The sequence below is a fragment of the Pipistrellus hanaki genome (genome assembly GCF_964339955.1).
Source record: "Pipistrellus hanaki genome assembly, chromosome: 7".
NCBI classification, from domain to species: Eukaryota; Metazoa; Chordata; class Mammalia; order Chiroptera; family Vespertilionidae; genus Pipistrellus; species Pipistrellus hanaki.
The window spans coordinates 88,461,099-88,479,442 of record NC_140509.1 but is presented as its reverse complement, the minus strand read 5'-3'; the positions used below and the strand labels follow the sequence as shown (position 1 = coordinate 88,479,442).

The 18,344-nt window shown below is 60.1% G+C and overlaps 1 protein-coding gene across 1 annotated transcript; it reads left to right on the top strand.

Annotated features, from left to right (window-relative positions):
* The first annotated feature begins 8,101 nt into the window (after nt 1-8,101).
* On the top strand, nt 8,102-16,013 carry DLL1 (delta like canonical Notch ligand 1). The gene is made up of 11 exons (XM_084890967.1): nt 8,102-8,932; nt 9,048-9,341; nt 9,803-9,863; nt 10,076-10,333; nt 12,061-12,121; nt 12,548-12,678; nt 12,791-12,960; nt 13,065-13,281; nt 13,985-14,756; nt 15,103-15,283; nt 15,373-16,013. The coding sequence occupies exons 1-11, from the start codon at nt 8,879-8,881 to the stop codon at nt 15,376-15,378; spliced, it is 2,205 nt and encodes a 734-aa protein (XP_084747093.1). The 5' UTR covers nt 8,102-8,878; the 3' UTR covers nt 15,379-16,013.
* The last annotated feature ends 2,331 nt before the right edge of the window (nt 16,014-18,344 follow it).

The window sequence follows — 18,344 nt, the reverse complement described above, 5'->3', positions numbered from 1 at the left end:
TCTGGCTGTGGCTTCTAGGCCCCATGGGCATGGTGGGCAGGAGTGGGCAAAGCCTAAACCCACAATCCACAAGTGTAGAGCTGGGGAGTGCACCTCCTGTGCCCTGATGACGAGGTGGAACTAAGATGTAGTAGGACCAAGCTACTCATAATGCTGTAAGTCCTAGGAGAGATTGTCTTTTCATTACTTGAATGCCAAACTTAACTGCTCTAATAGTTAAGAGGACTGAGTTTTAGTGTTCTGTTCCTTACAGCTGAAAGTCTGTTTCAGCTTCTGTCCATGAAGGAATAATTCCTACAGAACTCCTTCTTCCATTCTAAACCACTAGGAAACTAGACAAAGTATATGAGTTTACTATTTTCAGATAGGAGACAACAGGGAGTGAAGGAAGCAGATTCTTGAAAGGAAGGAAACCATGGGATGAGCTCAAGGACTGTCCTGATGATACTACTAGTAAAAGCAGTGAAATGGATAAACCTGCCGCTGTACTGATCCAGACCAAAGCATGGATGACAGACTACCCAGGCAGACCTTGGAAGATGGTGTCGGCTTTCACGGTCCTGAGGGTAAGGAGGAGACTATTTGAGCAACTGAAGTTGAGACGGAGAAAGTTCTTGAACCTTACTAATGACCAAATCTGACTAAAGAAGAAATAAAAAACCCAAGTAACCCTCTATTTCTTGATGCTATCCTTATTTGTTATATTAAATTTGCAAGTAAAAACTTCCCATGAAGAACACTCCAGACACTGTTGGACTCACCAGTGAATTCTCTCAAGTATGTGAGGAAGACATATTAATCCTACGGACACTCTTTATGAAAATAAAAGAGCAGGCAGACATCTTTCTCGCTTACAGTTTAGATAATGATGGAAAGTGTTACCCAGCAAGGCTTGCTGTTCTGTCCGGGAGGAAACGGGAGGCGAGGCTCAACCTGGATGGAGGGCTTGAGGTAAGACTGAAGGGGTTCCAGCCCTGCGTCTTCCTCGGCAGACAGTGGACCTGGCTCGGAGAGAGTTCTGGGGTTCAGAACCCAGGCCTTGGGTTCTTCACAGGTGTGCCTCGTGAGGGGGTACACTTTGTTTCTGGGCTTGGTTAGACCAGGATAGGACCAGTTGGAGCTGGTCCTCCAGTCACCAGGGCAGCTCTCATTTCTGTTTGGACCTCCAGCCCCCAAGACAGCGACTGGATGAGTAACAAGGAGAACATGGAGTGGCCCTCTCGCTGCCAAGCGCAGGGTGCAGCAGGGTCTGACTCCAGCCCCAGCTTGGAAAGGTGGCTGCCATCAGGGGCCTGGCTCTCCATTTGGTAGAGTGTGGACTTAGTTCTAGCCATGGAGAAACACTACTGCTGGGCCCTCAGGAACCTGAAAACAGCCGCATTTCTTGCCTTAATTAACTTGCTACTGCTCACAGGAACAGTTCCAAACGCCACTAAAGCAAATGGTAGTTTGTGATTGTTCCCCAAAGTCCCGACTGCCCAGCCGTGCCCCTGCTTTCCTAGCAACAGCCAGATGCGCAAGTGATGAAAGCACTTCACAGTCAGTTATTGGTGGTGGTGGCTGAGAAACAGTCCCTGCCCCCGCATTCTGCGTCCCCTGGGAGGGGGTTGAGGGGAGAGGTTAAGACCTAAAATTCGGAGAAGGAAGGAAACTGTGGAACTTATGCGGTGCTAGAGTAGGTCCTGCTTTTGAGTTGAAGGAAACGTGTGGATCGGAAGGTGGAAGACACTTGCCTACGTGTGCGCCCTCTTTTTCCTCCAATACTTGGGCTGTTTATTGGGGTCCCTTTCTCTCCAGCCCATTGACTGGAGCAAAGCTTTGCAAAGCCGGTCTCCTAGCAGCGAATGCAGAAGGCCCATTCATATTACAATGGCCGGAGAGGAAAGAAAGAGCGTGGTTTGTTTAAACTGCCTCTGTCTTCATTCACAGCCTGATGTCCGTGGGCTTTGTGACACCCACAATGGCACTAAGGACGCATTGTGGCTGAAAACAAATCAAAACAGAAGAAGGGATGCTTCTCAGATAAGAGAGTCATGCAGCAAAATTGCTAAAAAAGTCCAAGTCTTACATCTGGGATTTATGTTACCTCTTGGCTGTGGGACCTAGTTGACCAGGCTTTATAAAAACCTCTAGAGTTTGATAAGCAAAAAGGTAAACGGGAACTCGATGTACATTTTTAAAGGCACCCACACCGAAGGGATGGGTCGGCCGTGTTGCAGTGGGAGCTATTTAATAATTATCGTTTTTTGTTTGCACAACATTTGGGGAGCCACGCTCAGCACTTGCTGTGTGTTTTCCCGACAAACATACCCAGGCTCTGCGGCCCCCAGCCCTCACTGCGGCCCCACCAACATCAGATGTTGCAGGAACCCACGCCCAGTTCAGCGGCAACAGGTGGAAGGTTGAATAGCTTCACACGTTTTTTCGGGAGAGGGGGTGGGGAGAGAGGAAGAGGGGGCGGAGGGCGGGCTTTTGGGAGCCGATTTAAGGATTAGATCAGATGTTATTGCTGGTGAAAAATTAAACAGCCCGGTGCTCTGGGAGCGCAGATTAATATATTTAGTGACCGCGCACAAAGGCCGCCCATTGTGGCCGCGTCTGAATGCCTGTGAATGGGACGGAGCATATGCAGCCTGTCACCGCAGGTGCCCACATCTGTTCTCCCGGGCAGATGCTCGCAGGAAGGGGGCGGGGAGGCAGGGGGAGGAGGCGCTGCCGAAGCTCCGCCTCCCAGGCTCCGGGTCTGGCGGGGACACTCCGCGGGGAGGGCAGTCCGAGCGCCGCGCGCGGGGTTAGCGCTGGGGGCGCGTCTCCCTGGCGACTCGCTGCAGAGCCCGGGGCGCCCGCGGTGATTGACGGGCCGCCCGGGACCGGCGACAGGTGCCCGCGACCTCCCGGGTGGGGCGCGTCCGGGAGAGCGCGGCCTGGGGCAGCCGGCCGCGGCGCCCTTCCTCTCCCTCCTCCATTGTCTCAGTCCCAGGCCTTCTGGTCCAGGTCCGAGCCTGATGCGGTGACCGCGGCGCGTCCCGGAGTCGGGGTCCGGGGAGCGGACCCCAAAAGCAGTGCGCACGGCAGCCCCTGGGGTACCCGTGGGCCGCCCTAAAGCGCGCCCCCTCCCCCGGCGCAGGGGTGCGCGGCGTGACACCGCTCAAGGCCGTCAGGGTCCAGGGAAGGGGGCCGTAGGTCCCAGCCGACCGGGCCCCTGCCCGCCCAGCAGAGATGTCCTTCCGAGAAGCCGCCACCACCTCCAGGAAGCCCTCTGCGCGCTGCAGTGCGGGGTCAGGGTACAGCAGCCCCCCATCATGCCCCCCGCCGGCCCGGCACGTTCGGTCTCGGGAGGGACCGAGGGACGCAGGGGGAGGGGGTGGGGAGCGCGGCCGAGCAGCTGCGCGGTCATCTGATCCGGACAAAGGCGCCCGGGGCCCGGGCCAGGTAAACACGCGCTTTGTCATGGAGATGGGCGCGCGGCCCCGGCAGATGATCCGCGGTTTCGGGGAGTGACGGCCGCGGCCGGGGGTAGGGAACGGGTTGTGGGGGCAGAGGGTACGCGGGGAGACAGGGAACCGGGAGCGGAGGGAGGGGGCGCGGAGGAGGGGCCGAGCGGGCTGCCCCGGCCTCCGGAGCCACGCGACCGGCCCTTTCTCATGCAAATGCGCACATGCCTCCGCTGGCTCCGCACCCGCTCACGTGGGGCGCCCCAAACCACCGCACCCCACACAACAAAACAGAGCACGTGGGCTGAGGCCTCCCTCCCTCCCTCTCCCCCGCCGCTGCCCCTGGAGGAAAGAAGAGGTTAGGAAACACGCCGGCACCCACTCCGCGGGGCACCCACTCCGCGGGGCACCCACTCCGCGGTTATGGGAAAGCAAAGACTTCGAAGGAGCTGTCAGGGGTGGTTGTCCCTGGGATTCTGTCTCCCCTCCCCCTCTCCCCCCACCCGCCCCGGCTCACTCTAACCTGCGAGCAGGGTCGCAGTCCTGGGTGTGAGTGGGGGGGTTGTGGGGACAGGCCCCGAGTGTGCTGCGTTGTTGACCCCCAGCCAGAGGGGAGCCCCGTGTCTAAATAGACGCTAGATGCGTCCCTTCTCTTTCCGGATGCGGCTGGCTGGCTGAGGTCAGCGATTTCAAACATTTTCATGTCATGGCACATAAACTGATGACTCAAATGCTGCAGCACCAAAAATATATATTCTTTATCGACCTGACCAAAAGAGACATAATTTGGATTCATTCACACCAGCAGCTATTGTGTTACCTGCTGTCATTTTTTTATTTATTTTATTTGACAATCGAAGGAAAAGAGAGGTCAGTGCCCTGACTGAAGAGGGAGGTATGGCATGCTTTACCAATTTCTGGTTGAAGATCCCTGGTGTAGGTGAGAAGGCATCCTCAGCCAGGGCGGTCCAGGCATGACCCATGTGTCCCATGTCTCCACCACACAGGCCTGGGCCCCCAGCGGCGCCTGGGCCCCCAGCGGCGCCTGGGCCCCGGGACCTGGTCCTCGGGAAGAAGGGAGGAGGCGCCCATGACATCCACAGGCCACACGGGCTCTCACCGCTCCATCCTCACCGCAGCACCGCCTGTGGCTGGAGGAGAGGAGGGTGTGGGTGGGATGTGGGGCTCATACTAATGAGTGCACATGCTGTGGGCTCCTTCCCTTTCAAGAAAGCTGGCATGTTTGACCAACAGCAGCTTTGCTTCCTGGAAGTTTTTCATTTTGTTGTTCTGAACAAGGACCCTGATTCTTCCTCGGAATAAGGGAACCTCTCTGTTGGGTATACAGCGCTTGGATGGCCTACGAAAACACAAACCCCACTCCAGTCTCCAGACTTGTTTACACAGAACACTGAGCCGGTGGCCGGCCTGAAGTGGGAAGCCCAACCCAGGCATTGTGTACTGCAGCCTGCCTGGTCGCCCACGCCCACGGCCAGCACCACACACACCTGAGAAGAGAACCTTCCTTTGGGTGGACGGGGTTTGACCCCAGACTGGGTGCCCACAGGCGCAGGTCACACTCACCACCGAGGGTGGGCATGTGTCATTTGATCACGTGGCCCACTAGCACAGTTGGTGAAATAACCAGGGTGTCCAGCAAGCAGAGAGCTCGGCTGTGATGGTTGTGGTGTCGCTGGGTCCTGCCCTAACCACTGGGCAATCTGGGCTCTGAGCTGCCTGTGCCTGGTGGGAACAAACCACCCAGCAGGAAATCCCTCCCCTCTCCTGTCTGATGTATTGGTGCCTTCTCAGCCCTAATGAGCTTTACGTTGTACAGTGAATTTGCTGAGACATCAAAAAGTATTTAAAAGAAAGTTTCCTGCTTTTTCCTAATGAGCAAGGTGAGGATTTATGGCGTGTGGGGAGGGAGAAGGGGTGTGGGGGCGAACACAGAGTGAGTCTATTTAACATACGGTGGCCTAAGCTCCTGGCTGCCTTTGGGGGGTTCGGAGCGCTGGGCTGTGGGAGTATAGAGACATGCAGTTAGGGAGTGAAAAAACGCCATTTGGTTCGGAGCAGATGGCTGGCTAGGGGGCTGATGGCGTCTAAAGGCGTGTCATCCCCTTCAGCCCGAGTCCCCAAGGGCTCCCCTTGTCTTCCCAATCAATGAAAATTAAAGTGCAAAGAAAGGGTGAATAGTTGGACCTCGAGTCTCTCCTTTGTTCCTCCCAGCTACTGGTGTGCAGGAGTTAAACTACAACAGGCTCCCATAGAAACACGGAGTTAAACAGTCTCCTCAACCCGGCCTCGGAGGGAGGGGGAGCCCACGTGGAGTGGGAGGAGGAGGAGGAGGAGGAGAGAGGAGGGGAAGAAGAAAGGAGGAAAGAAGAGCAGGCGAGGAGGAAGGAGAAAGACCCGTTCTGCTTGATTTCCCCGACACAGAACCGCGTGGCATAAATTAAGTGGGGGAAGAATGAGCGCTTTGGGCAGGATTCTGATGGATTTTACGACGCCTTTCAGTTCCGCTTTGCTGCTGTAATCGAGAAATCTGTGCCGTGTCAATTTAACAAATACTCGGTGCTGAGGGGGTTTGTTAAAGATTTGGGGCAAGTCTCCCCCACCCAAGGTTTAAGCCCTTGCGTGTGGAACTTATTTCCAGTTTTCTAACCTGCATGCAAACGGGCCTGTTTCCTATTCCATTTCCTAATTAAAAGGTTCCTGATATTTCATTTTTGGTGGAGTCTACTCCCAGCCTCTGAGGCACAGAGCATTCAGAGTCCACACTCCACTCTTCCTCTGATTTCTCTGCTCCTGTGAGCCTGCACTTCCCACCTCTCCCCCTGCACCACAACCCCTCCCACACCCACACCTCCACCTCTCCCCCCATGCACACGCAGACCCCCCACACCCGTACTACACTCACATGCACACTCCCCCCCGCCCCCCCCAGTACACCAGTTCCCATGCTTTGGGGGCGCAGAGTTGCAGAGGGAACATGGATGTACTGGAAAAAGGATGCTGACACTAGGTGGCAAGATTAAATTAGGATTGGCCAGGGCGCCAGGGTGGTGCGTCCTGCAAAGTCACCCAGGCGGCTGGGCTGGGAGAGCCTCTGTTTGTCTCTGGCACTTTTGAAGCTTCCATTTGCTCAGAACCACACAGTAGGGGGTTCTGGTGGGGCCCTAGCCAGCCTTTCTCACCACGGCCTTAAACGTGACTTCCGGTGACCGCACAGGCAGCAGCGGGGACCCCGCGTGGAAAAAGTCACAAGACACTCTCAGATTGTGTGCACAGCGGACCGACTGAGGATCCCAAACTTCGTGATCCTGAGGTCGGCGGCAGTGAAAGCCCATTTGGCCAGGAAGAGCCAGCGGTTCCCACCAACAAGGCGGCAGCACCTGGCTGTGCTGCGATCTAAGGGACACCTCCCGCTCACACCGTGTGGCAGGAGGAAGCTGTGTGTGTGTGTGTGTGTGTGTGTGTGTGTGTGTTGGGGATGTGAAGGCGGAGCAGCGGGGGGTGGGGACCTCGGAGTGGTGCCAGGGCAGGAGTGTGCGCCCACCTTCCTTCTAGCTCACCACGCGAGCAGGAGAGCAATTTGGAGAATTCATTGTGTGATACGGTGCTCTCGGCCCTCCCAATAAACTCATTTCCCTTTAAAATAAATGAAAACAAAGTTCCAGTGTTGATGGACGTGTAGACCTCATCAGGTGATGGTGCGCAGAGGTGGCGGCGGGGCGGCGGGTCCCGGGCCTGTGCCGGACATTGTGGCGGCGGGCCGGGTGGAGGGAGCTCGCATTGTGCGGAGCAGGTGCGGCCGCATTACCATACAGCTGAGCGCACAAAGAGCCCCTGATTCGCCTGCACAATAACAGGCGCCCTAATGACAGCCACGCGAGCGGCACACACCGAACTCACTTTTACCCGGGAGGGCGCCGAGGGGAGACACCGGAGAGGCCGGACCCGGGCAGGCGGCGGCGGCCGGGCAGCGCGGGGAGGGTGCGTGAGCGCGGGGCGGAGGGCTGTCGTTAGCGGCGTCGGTGTCTCCGGGCGGGGGACGCGCTACGGCCCCGCCCTCCAGCGGCCGCGGGGATCCCGGTCCCCGGCCACTGGCTCGCCCCCGGGCCCCCTCCGTGCGGGCCCTGCGTCCCCGGACGCAAAGCCGCCGTCGGCCGGGAGGTGGATGAGGTCAGACCTCCCAAACTTCTCGAAACTGCCCTGTCTCCCGCCACCCGCTGCCCCGGTGCCCGCTCCTGTCCTGCGGTGCCCCGGCCCCCTCCCCGGAGACTCCGCCTTCGGAAGAGGCCGCCCGGGAAGGCGGCCCGCGGGGAGCGGGGCCTCTAGCTTCGCCCCCTCCCTTCACTCCGGCCTCGGCGCGCGGGGAGACTGTCTCTCCGGCCGCGTCCAGCGCTCAGGCCGGGGCGCTCGGCGGGCGGAGGCGCGCGCCCCTCGGTCCCCGGGCTCCGCGCGCCCGTGGCCGGGAGGCAGCTGCGGAGGCCGGGCCGCGGCCCCGGCGCCGGAACCGGGGGGATCCTCGCGGCAGCGTTCCGCCGGCATGTAAATGAGTGCCCGGGGAGGCGGGGCGGGCGCAGGGGCCGGAGGGCGGAGGGAGTTGCACATTTTACAGCTCACTGACCATTTGGCGAGCCTTTGAGAGGAGGGTTGGAGAGTGGCTCCTTTGTGACAGCTCCGCCAGATTGGGGGCCGCTCATTTGCATCTCATTAGCCATGCGGACGGCCGGCGGGATATAAGGGCGCGGCGCCGGCGGAGCCAGACCCTCGGCGCGCACCCGCGGACCGGCGGCTGGCGCTCGGGAGCTGCGAGGACGGGCTGGGCGAGGAGCCTCCTCCCACGGCCTCCCGCCCCGCGCGTGTTCACTCGGATGGCACCGGCTGGGCTCCTCGGAGCGACGCGACTCTCCGCGGCGGCGCGGGCGGCACCGGGGCCCCGGGCTGCGTCCCGAGCGCCCGCCGCGGCCAAGTGACCGGCTCGGCCGGGATCCCGAAGCGCCTGGATCCCCGGACCGCGCCTCCCACCGGGCTCTGGGCTGCCCCCGCCGTTCCTGGGCGCTGAACCGACCGCCTGGACGCGTCCTCCCTCCCTCCTGCCGCTCTCCTTTTTCCTGCGAAGACGCCGGAGACAAAACCAGGAAGCGGGCGACCCTCGCCCACTCGTGGATTGGAAGCACGAGAGGAAACCGAAAGTTGCCGCTGCAGGAGCGACCTCCCCGAGCGAGCCCTGTCCTCGCGCGTCGCCGGGGCCGCAGCCGCAGGGCGACCGGGAGCCGGGCCTGGACCAGCCGGCCGGACCCGGGGAGTCCGGTCTCCCGCAGGCCAGGCGGCCTCCTGCCGCCCCGCTCGGCGCGCGCTCGGCCTCGCACCCCGCCGCCGCTTGGAGGGAGGCCCTGCGGACGCCAGGGGGGCCGGCGAGGCGGGCGGTGGCCATGGGCCGCCGGGGCGCCCTGGCCCTCGCCGTGGCCGCGGCCCTGCTGTGCCAGGTGAGTGTCCGCCGCGGGGCCGGGGCAGGACGCGACGCGCCCCGGAGCGAAGGCGAGCCCGGAGGGCCCCGCGCCCGGCCCCGCGCTCATCTGCTGCCCCGCCGCTGTCCCGCAGGTCTGGAGCTCGGGCGTGTTCGAGCTGAAGCTGCAGGAGTTTGTCACCCGGAAGGGGCCGCCGGGCGACCGCAGCTGCTGCCGCGGGTCCGCGGGTCCGCCGTGCGCCTGCAGGACCTTCTTCCGTGTGTGCCTCAAGCACTACCAGGCCAGCGTGTCGCCCGAGCCGCCCTGCACCTACGGCAGCGCCGTCACGCCCGTGCTGGGCGTCGGCTCCTTCAGCCTCCCCGACGGCGCGAGCGCCCACCCCGCCTTCAGCAACCCCATCCGCTTCCCGCTGGGCTTCACCTGGCCGGTGAGCCACCTGGGGCGGGCGGGCCTGGGCTGGCGGTGACAGCGGGGAGGGTGAGGCCAAGCGGGGCGGACCCTCCCTCCCGGACTCGGGGCCCAGCCCCGCCCCACGAGCCCTTCCGTGGAAAGGCCCTCGGCCCCCGCGGAGTGGGCTGGTCGCGCGGCCTGCCTTGCGCGTGGACCCCCCCTCGCGGGTCCATCCCCTGCAGACCGAGGACAGCCGGCCCCGCCTGCTCTGCGCAGTCCCTTTCTTTCCTTTTTTTTTTTTTTTTTTTTTTTAACGTGATATCCTGTACTAACAGGCTGTAAAAACACGCCAGGAAATCACTCTTTAAAAAGTTCTTCCATTTCCTTGAGGAAAGTGAAAACACCGCCCAGGTCGCTAGCAGCCCCAGGCCTCCTGATGTGTGCCCAGGCTCAGCGTTTGAGAGAAGGTTCTAGTTTCCCTGTCTCCCCTTCTCCCAGGGCACCTTCTCTCTGATCATCGAAGCTCTGCACACAGATTCTCCCGACGACCTCGCCACAGGTAAACACCACCCCCCCCCCCCCCCCCCCCCCCCCCCCCCCCCCCCCCCCCCCCCCGCCAAACCCCAGAACTCTGCAACCCTGTGCCTATGGCTCAGTCTGTGCCCTCACTCTGCAGAGCCACAGGGCAGAGGGTCTGGTCCCCCTGCAGGGTGAGCCTCCCTGCCCTGTCCCAGGTGCAGAGCCAGCACTCACAGGGTGCCTCTCCCGCAGAAAACCCCGAGCGGCTCATCAGCCGGCTGGCCACACAGAGGCACCTGACGGTGGGTGAGGAGTGGTCCCAGGACCTGCACAGCAGCGGCCGCGCTGATCTCAAGTACTCCTACCGCTTCGTGTGTGACGAGCACTACTACGGGGAGGGCTGCTCCGTCTTCTGCCGGCCCCGGGATGACGCCTTCGGACACTTCACCTGTGGGGAGCGGGGGGAGAAGGTGTGCAACCCCGGCTGGAGGGGCCAATACTGCACCGAAGGTGGGTCCGGGGTCCGAGGGCTGCTCCCCTCAGCTTACTCCCTTCCCAGGGAGCGGAGGGGCATTCTGTGGGCCTGGATCCAGGCTATTGGCACTAGAGAGGGTTCCGTGGGGAAACAGAGTCTGGGGAGCCCTGGAGACTTGCCAAAACTTCGGTCAACTGGTCGTGGGGTTGGGTCAACTCAGACATTTTAACTTCCTCTATGGGAAGCTGCCCTTCTTAATCAGGGAGGATTTTGGAGACAGGCCAGGGGTCAGGAAGTCAGTGAGGGAGAGGGGGGAGGAAGGAAGGGAGGAACGGAGGGCAGCATGGGGTGTTGGCGTTGGTCTGTTGGCCACTGTGAACCAGTTCTTTTTGCTGGGACAGCATCTCAGTGAAAAGTGCTTAATTCTCTGAAGTTGGGGCAGTTGGCCTCTTCCCAGAGCTTGTGTGTTTGCACAGGCTGCCTGATGTTGTCACCTGTGAGGATGGGTGCATGTGGAGGCCGGGGGTACCAGGCCTGTGTGGGGGGGACCCCGTCTGGGAAAGAAATGCCTTTACGAGGGACCTAGGCCTTCCTGCCCGTCTTCGCTTGTCCTGGCAGCCAGGACAGGCCAGCAGCTGCTCTGCAGCCGCAGGGAACCAGAGCTGGGAGTGGGGGCTGTGAGGACCTGTAGGCTCCTGGGCCTGGTTCAGGTGGATCCGGAGGCCTCTCCCCAGCCTGCAATGTACCCCCTGCCGCCTGCACAGCCAGGGATCTGGTTTCCCTGCAGTCAGGGTGGGTCTCGGAGCTCCCAGACCCAACGGAACCCTCCTTCCCCTGCCCTGGGGCAGGCAGCCTCCCCGGAGGTGCACTCTGGGATGGGTCTATGCCTGGGGTGTGGTGCCCTTCACTCCACGCCCTTCGCTCAGCTCTCCATCATCTCCTTAGGCACTTGGAGTTCCACTCTGGCCTGAGCGGCTCTGTTGTCCTAAAAACTTGTGGAGCGGCTTGTTAATGAGTTTCATAACCAGGCATAACCAGACCAGGAAGCCAGCCAGCCCCCCCCCCCCCCACCCCCAACCAGGCCTGCTGCTCCCTTCCTCACTGTCCTCTCTCTTCTTCACTGTGGGGTAGCCACAGACTCAAACTTTTTTCTTCTTATTCAAACACTGGAGTCTCTCCCCGCCCCCAGCCCGCGCGTGCCATCCATTAGATGCCGGCAGGGATAGGCGCAGGGACGCACGCCGGCTCCCATTGGCGGAAAGGGCCGCGTGCACGTGTGTGTGTGTGTGTGTGTGTGTGTGTGTGTGTGTGTGTGGTGTGTACACGCCGGGGTGTGTGGGGTGGGGGCCGGGGTGAGGGCCGTATTGTTGCACGGGGCAGCTGCTGGGAGAGAGCAGACAATGGAGCAGCTGTCTTGCCCTGGTCTCTGCAGACCAGCTGTCCACCCTTATCTACACACACACTTTCTGGGTATTAAGAGGTGGAGCTTTGTGCATAGAATTGGGAAGTGGGGGAGGAGGTGGGGAAGGACTTCTGACCCTCTCTCAGAAGAAAAGGGGATGGGGAGGGGGAGGGGGTTCCTCCATCTTTTGTCCCCGAGCGGCTGTGTTAAGAAGAATGCTCACCCGCCCGGCTGAGTAAAGTCCACGGTTACCAGGCAGGACGGAGATTAGTTCAGGGGCCGGAGGGAGCCCTGCCAGTGCGGCCGGCGGCCCTGTGGCCCCAGGAGCGCAGCCTGACCCTGGTATTTTCTTTGCTGCAGCAATCTGCCTGCCCGGATGCGATGAGCAGCATGGGTTTTGTGACAAGCCAGGGGAATGCAAGTAAGTTTGCAAAAGCCGCTTTTCCTGTCCGGTGGTCCTTGTACAGCGAGTGTGTGTGTAAGCTCTCCAGGCGACCGTTTGTAAAACTGGTGTGAGAATAGCTGGTGGGCTGTGATTTGGGTGTTTCTACTCCATACGTGTATGGAAATGTGTAAGGTCACGGCTTGTCAGTCTGCTCAGCTCCCTGGTTGTGGGAACTCATAGACAGCAGTTGAAAAATGACAGCTTACTTGGGGTCAGACTTGGGGTGCAGTAGAATCCCCCAGGGAGCTGCCAGATGACCCAGGAGGCAGACCCTGAGGACCCTAGGAGATTCCCCATCTTGCCTGTTTGAGAACCAGGTGCAGGTGCTTTCTGTGAGCAGGAGATGCTTTGTCACCCTGGGCAAAGGCTGATGCCCCCTGACCCTGTCCTCTCACCCCCTAGGTGCCGAGTGGGCTGGCAGGGCCGCTACTGTGACCAGTGCATTCGGTACCCGGGCTGTCTCCATGGCACCTGCCAGCAGCCCTGGCAGTGCACCTGCCAGGAGGGCTGGGGGGGCCTCTTCTGCAACCAGGGTGAGCCTCCCGTCCCCCGCAGGCAGCTGGGACTCCAGCTCCTCCCTGGGAAGGTGTGGCCTTCTCAGCCTGACCTTGGACTTCCCTCCTCTTCCTTCCCCACCCCTCTCAGACCTCAACTACTGCACGCACCACAGGCCCTGCAGGAACGGGGCCACCTGCACCAACACGGGCCAGGGCAGCTACACCTGCTCCTGCCGGCCCGGGTTCACCGGGGCCACCTGTGAGGACGAGGTGGACGAGTGCGGCCCTGGCCCCTGCAGGAACGGGGGCAGCTGCACGGTGAGTCTGGGCGCAAGGGCTGGGGCTGCGTGGCCCTGGCTGGGCCCGGACCCCGCGGGTCTGCGGAGAAGCTTTAAGGAACCTTCCATCGTCCCCGTCCGTAGGACCTCGAGAATGGCTTCTCCTGCACCTGTGCGCCTGGCTTCTACGGCAGCGTCTGCGAGCTGAGCGCCATGGCCTGTGCGGACGGGCCTTGCTTCAACGGGGGGCGCTGCTCCGACAACCCTGAGGGAGGCTACGCCTGCCGCTGCCCCGCAGGCTTCTCCGGCTTCAACTGCGAGAAGAAGGTGGACACCTGTAGCTCCTCGCCCTGCGCCAACGGTAAGGGCAGCCGCTGACGAGGGCGTCGGGAGCTCACGTCTGACCTCGGGCCGGGCCCGGGGCTTTGCGAGCCACCATGAGCTTACGGAGACCTGTGATCTGAACACAGAGACACTCTAGGATGCTGCAGGGGAAATGGGGGAGGGCACAGCTCGCTCCAGTCCCACGCTGCCCAGGCAGGTGCCACCCTCCAGCCAGCCACCTGGTTTGGAGGGAAGCCCAGCCCTGCAGGGTCAACCAAGTAGCTGTCCGGTGTGTCTGTGGGGAAGCGTGGGTGGGACGCTAAGCACCGATGGAGGGGGCGTGCCAGTCGCTCGGATGGCTGCGCTCTTGCCCTGTGGCCCCGGGAGGCCCGATGCCCCTCCAGCCGAGGGCTCTGTGAGCGCATGGCCCTGCTTCCTCCCGCTCACCCTGCCTCCTCCCGGGCTCCTCGCTGGACTGCTCACTGTCTCCGTGACCTGGTCCCTCGTTGGTGGCTGTTGGGCTGCAGGGAGGAAGGCGGGGCTGTGCACCCGCCCATCACAGTGCGGCCACTATGGGTCTCGAGGGGTGTCATCAGTCTCAGAGCCGGCAGCTCCCCCTGGGCGTGAGAGTGGTGTAGGAACGGGGGCAGCTGCAGCCCCTTCAGGCTGCAGGCCGCCTGCCCCAGCCTCTCCCGTGGGACCTCAGCAGCGGACACACAGCACGGGCCCCTGTGTTTCAGGTGCGCAGTGCGTGGACCTGGGCGACGCCTACATGTGCCGCTGCCAGGCCGGCTTCTCGGGGCGGCACTGCCAGGACAACATGGACGACTGCGCCTCCTCCCCGTGTGCCCACGGCGGCACCTGCCGGGACGGCGTGAACGAGTTCTCTTGCACCTGCCCGCCCGGCTACGGCGGCAGGAACTGCAGCACGCCCGTCAGCCGGTGCGAGCACGCGCCCTGCCACAACGGCGCCACCTGCCACGAGAGGGCCCGCCGATACCTATGCGAGTGCGCCCGGGGCTACGGGGGCCCCAACTGCCAGTTCCTGCTGCCCGAGCCGCCCCGGGCTTCCGTGGTGGACCCGGACGGGCCCTTCCCCTGGGTGGCCGTCTGCGCGGGCGCGGTCTTGGTGCTCGTGCTGCTGCTGGGCTGTGCCGCTGCGGGAGTCTGCGTGCGGCTGAGGCTGCAGAAGGGCCCACCCCCCGCCGACCCCTGCCACGGGGAGACGGAGACCATGAACAATCTGGCCAGCTGCCAGCGGGAGAAGGACGTGTCCGTCAGCGTCATCGGGGCCACGCAGATCAAGAACACCAACAAGAAGGTGGACTTCCACGGGGACCACGGCAGCGACAAGAACGGCCCCAAGGCCCGCTACCCCGGGGTGGACTATAATCTGGTGCCCGAGCCCAAGGGCGAGGACTCCACCTCCAGGGACCCTCACGTCAAGCGCGATGCCAAGTGCCAGCTGCAGGGCTCTCCTGGGGAGGAGAAGGGCGCCCCGACACTCAGGGGGTGAGTGCTGTGCTTCAGGAAGGCCGTCTGGGAGGCCCCCTGGGGAGGGCACCTCGACACTTGGGTGATTTGAGCCGAGCTGGGCAAGAGTGTTCTCTGAGCTCTGGTCATTTCCCCGTTCAAACATGTTTGCCCGGCTGGTGTGGCTCAATGGATTGAGCATCGACCTATGAACCAGGAGGTCACGGTTTGATTCCCCATCAGGGCACATATCCAGTTGTGGGCTCCATCCCCAGGATGGGTTATGCAGGGGCTGATTCATGATTATCTCATCATTGATTCCTCTCTCTCTCTCTCTCTTTTTCTCTCTCTCTCTCTCCCATTCTCACCTCCTCTCTGAAACCAGGAGGAATACGTTGAGAAGGAAGTGTTGGCACATGCTTATTGTGGTTCTGGTTTGCTTTCCTTTGAGCAGGGAAGCACCTGACAGGAAAAGGCGGGACTCGGTGTACTCCACGTCGAAAGACACCAAGTACCAGTCGGTGTTTGTCATCTCAGAGAAGGACGAGTGTGTCATAGCCACTGAGGTGGGTGTGGGCAGGGCCCTCGAAGGCAGGAGTGGAACATCCGTCTGGACTTGGAGCTAACTTCCTGTTCTGTCTCGTTGGCCCTCTAGGTATAAAATTGAGGTGACATGGCAAAGTTCCCGTTTCTCTTAAACTACATAGAATTCCAAGGATCTATGCCCCAACGGATGCTGCTGAGAGGGAGAAGGAGGCCTCGCGACGGCGGTGGGACGCGGCCGCGGGCACGGGCTCTTCCGGGACGCCTGCTGCACTCTGCCTTTTCGCGACGCCTCCATTGCACTATGGACAGTTGCTTTTGAGAAATATATATTTAATGAGTGGACTGAATGACGACAGGAGACGCATGCACTGCCCGGAGTGTATATTTTGGATTTTTATGAGCCAGTCTTTCTTGAACTAGAATCACAAACACTGCCTTTATTGTCCTTTTTGATACTAAAATGTGTTGTTTTTTTTTCTAGGTGGGAAAAGATGTGTGTTATTTTTTGGACTTGTAAAAATATTTTTCATGATATCTGTAAAGCTTGAGTATTTTGTGATGTTCATTTTTTTTATAATTTAAATTTTTGGTAAATATGTACAAAGGCACTTCGGGTCTATGTGACTATATTTTTTTGTATATAAATGTATTTATGGAATATTGTGCAAATGGTATTTGAGTTTTTTACTGTTTTGTTAATGAAGAAATCCCTTTTTAAAATATTTTTCCAAATAAATATTACGAATGGCGGCCTGTGGCATGCTGGCTTTCTGCACAAAGCTCCGAGAACAGACATAGCCGGGCCCTAATTTTCCATTTTTAACATCTTTCCTGGTTTCCTGGGATCGAGTCAAAGCAACCTTCCTGGCTCCTGGGCCCATTCAGAGAACCTTCCCACTATCCCTGTGGGGTCAGCCTGAAGAGCAGCCGGACCCCGGAGCAGCCCCGCTACTTGCCGGCCCGGCCACCCTGCTTCCCACCTTCCTTCCTTCCTAAGGACGGAGCAGACACCGTAAGGAACTCCACGGCAAAGCCTGACTCAGAGTGATACTGATTCTCGGTTTGTTTGTGGGTTTATTTCCAGTTAATTCAAAAGAGTTAGTTGCCTTCTAATCCAACTCGAGTTGTGGTGGGTTAGCTGACAGTAATGGTAAGATGACCAGTGCTTGCTGCAGGCCAGGCCCCTGGTCATGCCCTCTGCGAGCCATCTCGCTGGTCCTGGTGGTCCCAAGAGTGATGTCATTGCTGAGCCAGGTGGAGGGAGCGGGCATGCGGAGGGAAGTGGCTTGTGCAGGATTCCCCTCTCCGCAAATATTTTATTGATTTCAGAGATGAAGGGAGGGAGAGGGGGAGAGAGAAGCATCAATGATGAGAGAATCATTGATCAGCTGCTCCTCCATGTCCCACACTGGGGACCAAGCTGGCAACCTGGGCATGTGCCCTGACAGGGAATTGAATCTGGGATCTCTTGGCTCATGGATCGATGCTCAACCACGGAGCCACGCCAGCCAGGCTCGTGCAGGGTTTGTAAGTAGCAGGCCAGCCTTGAAGCCTGGGAAGCTGGCTCCATGCGCCAGAGTGATCCTTAGTCATCGCCAGAAATGCTGCTGCTTCGGGCGCAAGACCCATCGCTGGGGTCTTAGGTGGTTCCAAGGACAGGGGTCAGCCCTCAGACTCAGGTATGTTTCTGGGTTGGAGGGAACAGTTCGGCAGACTTCCTGGTCCCAGGTACAGGAGGTCTTTGCACTGGTCCTGACTGTACAGTCAGAAGTTCTGGGATATTCCTGAGGAGGAGAAGCTGGTGTGTGTGTGTGTGTGTGTGTGTGTGAGAGAGAGAGAGAGAGAGAGAGAGAGAGAGAGAGAGAGAGAATGGTGGAGACGGTAGACTGAGACCAACAGAATCCCTGCACACAGGGTCAGAGGGCACACGTGGCTGGTACTTTCTGTATCTGAAGCAGAACCTGACCCTACGGCTGCCCGGCTTTGGCTTTGAATAAGCTCCTAAGTCAAGGACTCTGCGGACAGCTCTGCCACAGAAGGAAGGACCACGGGAGGAAGGGCGGCGGCGGCTCCCAGCCCCCTCCCCCACCTGCCCCGCGCTGACCCGGGTTCTCTGTCGTCTGCGGCTCATCTAACGGTCGCTGATGACCGTTAACCTGGAGCAATGGCTAAGCACTTCCTTTTACTTTCAGAAGTGGCAGATATGGGCAATAAAGTCTTTTTCCAGGACCATGGGTTATGCTGGGACTGCTGTCACGTCCATTCTGGGAAAGAGGAAGACCCTCCGAGTTCAGTCAGGTAATCGCCCTTGCATCCTCCCACCTCCTGCCATCGGGGATACTCCTGTCTCTCCTCCAGGGCCAGCATGGGACCTGCCTGAGGAGCCAAGCAGACCCCCCTGGCAGCGTGGGGGTCCCAGTGCTCTGTGGACGAGGCTCCCACGTCCTCTGGCAACGACGCTTTAACTAGATGTGGAATCAGTTGGCCCCTCAGTTTCTGGGTTTGTGTCGTTTGTGGCAGGAAGTCCAGGTACCGGCGTGTAAACGTACAGGCATGACAGACCAGCCGTGACCATCACACCAGGCCATGCCCATGGTCAGCCTTTGGTCATGTGCCCCCAGTGCCAAGTGTGCCACCAGGCGTGAGAAGGAAGGCACAGCCACGCGCTCTCAGCCCCGAGTTAAAAATAGCCCAGTAGCCGGCCGAGCTCCGGGTCCAGTTCTGGGAAGTGGCCGGCCCCTCCCAGCTGCCTGGCTCCGCACTCCGGGCTCCACGGCTGGGACTTCAGGGGAACCAGCGAGAAGGTGGAGCTACGTGTTCTTCTCTTCTTTACCTTTCCACGTGGGTGTACGTGATGGCTGTCCATCACGCCCGCACGTTTTCCGGAAGTGTTGCGAGAACACTACGAAGAATTCTCGCGATCACGGCTGTCCATCGTCACCCCGTGTCCATCGGCTTTCTGGGCTAGGATGCTGAGCCGCCAGCGTGGACATCTGAACCACTTTTAGTCACATGTCCCGATGGGCTATTGAACCCTCAACCTTTTGGTGTACGGGTCAGTGCTCCAACCCACCAAGCCCA